The sequence below is a fragment of the Solanum verrucosum genome, unplaced genomic scaffold (assembly GCF_900185275.1).
Source record: "Solanum verrucosum unplaced genomic scaffold, falcon-dt-bn FXZP01000049.1, whole genome shotgun sequence".
NCBI classification, from domain to species: domain Eukaryota; kingdom Viridiplantae; phylum Streptophyta; class Magnoliopsida; order Solanales; family Solanaceae; genus Solanum; species Solanum verrucosum.
In genome coordinates, this window is record NW_026020221.1 from 9,888,657 (window position 1) to 9,894,083 (window position 5,427).

Consider the following 5,427-nt stretch of genomic DNA (forward strand, 5'->3'; position numbering starts at 1 on the left):
GGGTGGGGTGTGAAGAAGAAGAGATGTGGGGGGTGGAGTTTAAGAAATATTTTGATTTTTTAAAAAAATAATTATCTGATGCTCTGATGCGCATGATTTTTTTTTAATTATTATTATTTTGCCATGTCAGATTTAGGGGTAAATAAATTCACTTTTAAATAGCAGAGGTGTGTAATAGGTCATCATGATAGTTTAAGCGTGTAACTGACTTTTCAGTTCAAGTTAAGGGGGAATCTATGCCTTTTCCCTATAAGTTATAAATAGGTTGTATCTCATATATATCAATACATGTTGTCTTAATATAGAGACTATATCAATATCTCAACTATATGTATCAATATAAATACTGTATCAATACAAGATGTATTAATATATTGAGACTCTACCTCAAATACATAAATTTAAATTAGTTATGACTATGTATATTTATTTATGTATGTATTTGGGCTTAAAAGAAAACTAAAAACAGCTGTTTGGGTTCATCCGAATAACACGATTACAGCGATAGACTGAGGAGGTCAGTATAGTCATTTCGGTATAAACAGAGAAATAGAAGTGGCCTCTTTCGCCAGTAGGCGACTATCCAAAATTCTCAAATCTCACAGGCAAAGCTGAAGACGAGAGAGGAAAGATGGGTGGGGGAATGGAGTACAACAAGAACAAGTGGATCGAAGAATGGGGAGCAGCAAGGGAGAATCTGGAGCTCAACTTTCGTTGGAGTAGACGAAACCTGGCGCTTGTAGGTATCTTCGGTATCGCCATCCCTGTATTGGTTTACAAAGGAATCGTCAAAGAGTTTGTAAGTACCTCCGATTTCAGATTTTTATCTCGATCAATTTTGCTATTCGCTTTTTGTGCATTTATATTGGTGCGTATGCAGCAGATCTGTTTTTTTTGAGCCCTAATTACTCTTGGTATCATTATGTATAATCTGATGTATTGTCAAATGTGTGATTTTGTTATTGTTGTTTGATGTTATGCTTGATTCCGTCGATTTTAGATGGAAAATGATAATTTACTTGAGGGTTTTTGCTTATTATCTTTGATCATAACTCGAACTTGCGACTGTTAGAACTTGTGAGGGTAGAGTGTAAGAAGACCTTACCCTAACTCAGAGGTAGAGAGACTTTTTGATGGACGGTTCAAGGGAAAAATAATCCAAAGCCGTCCATAAAAAGAAGTAATAGAGGTACAAGCCGTCCATGAATTTTCTGCATGTATTATTAATTATTTTTCTCTCTTCCTCAAAAACACCCTCTTTGACCAAAATCACCACTTAAGAATCAGAAATATTCTTGCCAAATAATTTCTCCGCTATTTGCTTAGTGTAAAATTCAAAAGGCTTTGAATATTTTGCATACAATCCCATATTACTCTGGAGAAGGAGAGGGAGCAAATATTTAATCATAGGAATGTGTCATTTAACGTGTTTACAGTTCATTTTTTGTGTTCTTCAGCCATTTTTTCCCCAACAATCAATAAATGTATTTTGAAAAATCATACACCCTACCCACCCTCCCCAGACCCCACTTAGTGGGATTCCACTAGGTGTGTTGTTGTACTCATTCATCCGTGAAGTTTTTTCTGTGGAAATGGCATACACAAGTGCTCCGCAACTACGAGTTCAAACTTCCATAGCATCACCTAGCGGCAAGCGTAACTTCTCATCAATTTCCATCTGTTTCTTTCCTGACATTATTAGTTATGGAGGAATAGCTTAATATTTGGTCAATTTCTTCAGTTCCAACCTTTCTTCAGTTAGAAAATCAAGTACCAGCTGCCTGTGTTTTCATTCAACCATACCCATTTTCTCAGGTTCACTTCTTTTTGGAGTGCGGATAATTGGGTGGGTGGTTTAAGAGACTTTGCTAAGATTAGAATAATAGAAGGTGAGGCCTCTGGATCCTCTGGTTCTTATAATTGTCTCACTGATCATGAAGTTGATGATGAATATGGAAACAAAAATTTACAATTGTTGGCTTCTTTGAAGATTCTCGTCTCAGATAGTTAGGTAACAAGCAAGAATTGTATCACAATCTTTCATTCGATGTCAGTGTATCAATTGGTGTTGCAATTTTTAATAATCAAAGAAATGACATCAAAGTCAAAGTGAGAAATTAAGAAAGTTACAATATAAACAGGTTCTACCTTTTAACTTCCTTACTTGTAATCTCTCTATATTCTTTGGCTTCTGTGAAGTGTGAAATACAATCAAACCTCTTTTATAGTGGCAACATTTGTCTGAATGTTTCATGGCTACTATAGTGAGATGCTGTTGTGTGTGTGTATATATATATATACACACACACACACACACAGATATTTGACGTTTAGATCTCATTTAGCTGTTATAAAGAATTGTATGCAAAATTAGGTAGAGTATGAATTAAAAAAAGGCAAACATCAGTGTTCTTTTCTCGTGATGTTATGACCATAACTAATGGACGCCATTTGCATTTTTTTCCTTTTAGATATTTGTACTTGAATTTTACTATGTGCATGACATTAAGGATGATTACCATAAATATTTTAATATTTTGTTTTATTCATAATATAATTACACAATATTTGGTTATGGCTGTTATAGAGGGGTAATTGGACAAAGAGTGTGTTGCTATAATGAGTGATATTGCTATCATAGGTAGAATGTTGTTATAGAGAAGTAAAATATGACATGAAAACTCAGTTCTGGAGAAAAGCATGCCGATATAGTGAAATGCCATCATAACTAATGATCGTTATAATGAGGTCTGACTGAATGTTTTTACAAATGTTAGGATAGATGACCCACTTTGTGCTGTGATCTTGAAATGCATGCTAATTCAATTAAGAAATAATATCTTTGATGTGCTTACAATTTGTTATTCCATTGCAAAACTACACCCTTGTCGGCATAACATATTCGTTACCCGCATGAAATTATAAGTTGTGAGATGATCGGAAGTATTTTTGTTGTTTAAAGGATAGAGACATTTTTATAAACATATGACGTCTTTTGTGGGGCATAATATATATCAATGCGTTGTGTGTTATACTTGGAAAATAATTTTTTTTTAGTGGAGTTTGCTTCTGTTTAAAATCCAATGTTAGACTTCGTACCTAATACAATTTAAAGAATTTGAATTATACTCCCTTTGTCCCTATTTACTTGTCCATTTTTGACTTGGTACACCTATTAAGAAATAATAATTGACATAGTGTTGTTGTCGTTATATGACCTGTCACTTAGGAAGACAATAAACAATTCAGGACATCAAGCATTCTTTTTTTTTTTAACTGCAGGACATCAAACATTCTCTTAGATTCAAAACCATAGTTGATGATAGAACTAGAGGTTCTGTTACATGTCTCGTTGAGAGGGAACCTTAAAGTGTCTGTATCTTATTATATTTCATCCATATCCCAATTACATTCTTTTAATATCTCTTTGATGCCATTAACATAACATGTGTCGTTACTTAGGTTAGGTGTTCCTATTGTGGTTCATGATAACATATGTCGTTACTTAGGTTAGGTCTTCTTATTGTGGCTAATGATTTGTGTGTCTATATAGAGATACAACAACAACATATCCTGTGTACCACAAGTGGGGTCTGAGAAGGGTGGTGTGTATGCGGCCGCCCCTACGTTGTGAAATAGAGAAGTTGTTACCAATAGGCTCTCGGCTCAAGTGAAGCATATCAAAATCAATGAAGAAAATACAATAGTGAAGAAACCATATAGAATATAATGGAGAAAAGAATAGTAGCAACCACAAATATTACATAAACAAAGCAAAGAAAACAACATGCAATAGCACAATTGAAGAATACAATAGTAGGAGAGTTACTAATAATAATACTAATAAGGGAAACTAAGCAACACTCGACTAACTACTAACTTTCTACCCTAATCCTTTATCTCCATATCTTCCTATCTAGGGTTATGTCCTCACTAAGTTGCAGGTGTGCCATGTACGGTCTAATTATCTCTGTCCAATACTTTGTCGGCCTAGCCTTACCTCTCCTAAAACCCACCATAGCCTGAATTTATGGAATTGTGATTTGTTGTTGTGGGCGCCTAGCAAGATACGTATAAGCTTTTTGACAAATATCTACATACGTTCACATAATTTTTTGACAATTTCATGAGTGCCACTGCACTTGAGCTGTATACATAGGCCCGCCTCTGAAATGTATACAGATGGCTCATGGAACTAACCCCAATTAATTTGGGATTGAGAATGTTGTTGATATTGTCCTACGACCAGTTAAAATAGGATTTCTGAAGTTGTATGGATGGAGTAGCTACTTTACTTTTTCCCATTTTATTGGGACAGAATTTGTTTTGACAGTTTAGCTTCCCTCTTTTTGTGATCTGTATATTAGAACTTAGTTGCCTCCTATTAGGACCATCCATGTCTACTCTTTACAGTTTCTTCATAGTATCAGCTGCATCATATAATTGAAGAGCCATTATATGTGCTATGAATTTGAGTCCTCCATGTCCTATATTTGAGAAATCATGTGATTTTGTTACCGGTGTTCAATAAAACATCAAACTGCACTTCTAAATTCAAGTTGTATTTGTGTCAATGTAGCTTAAAGACGGTTTTTGCTACTTTTCCTGTATTGGAGATATTATCATTATTATTAATACCTTGTGGGGTAGTGTGAAAAGAAACTACTTGTTACTCTTTTGTTCTGTTATATTTTAGTCTCTAATTCTACTTTTTTGATGAGTACTAACACTGATAATGATTGACAGCATTTGCATGATGATGAGTGGGGCAGGCCACGCACAAAGTTTGTACCATGAAGCATTTAGAACCCTGTAATAATCTCGGAAGGAAGACAATTAAATTCTTCCTAGGTATCCTCAGCGAGTTGATTTCTGTTTTGAATTACTCCTAGGTACTTCAACTTGTCAATTTCTGTTTGGACTAATTTTTTCTGAAAATAATTTTGGAGATGTCCTTTGAAATCTCACTCTTGTTTGCTTTCGAGTGGTATATGAACTTTAACTTGATGTTTTGGTCTGTGTGTGTGTGTATGTGTGTTGTCCTGATGAAGGTTCATTTGTGGCTTGTGAGGAATACAAGATTGTAGGTGATTTCTTAATGTTACATTCTCCATAAAAAGAAAAAGAGAGATCGGTGCGAACATTGATCACATATATAATGATTTGGGGAAGTGTTTGTGTTCATATTAAAACTTCATCTTCTATCAAGTGGATCTCTTTTATGTTGGTGTTCATTTAAAATTCAAGTTAGCGAAACTCCAGCGTCCTCCGAACAAGTGAAGTCAGGCAGAGCCAACGTGATTCTCCTCAAGGTTTCTACTTCAATGATGGGAATATTGACATGTCCAAACGTGAAATGCATCGTCCTATTCAACATTTGAACATCAGCAAGCAGTTTTTACCATCACGACTTAATAAAAAACTTTG

At 34.8% G+C, this 5,427-nt stretch overlaps 1 protein-coding gene across 1 annotated transcript; it reads left to right on the forward strand.

The window, feature by feature from the left end:
* The first annotated feature begins 514 nt into the window (after positions 1–514).
* On the forward strand, positions 515–5,012 carry LOC125831147 (uncharacterized). The gene is made up of 2 exons (XM_049510330.1): positions 515–799; positions 4,747–5,012. Exons 1-2 carry the CDS (start codon positions 632–634, stop codon positions 4,795–4,797), a joined length of 219 nt encoding a protein of 72 aa, XP_049366287.1. The 5' UTR covers positions 515–631; the 3' UTR covers positions 4,798–5,012.
* The last annotated feature ends 415 nt before the right edge of the window (positions 5,013–5,427 follow it).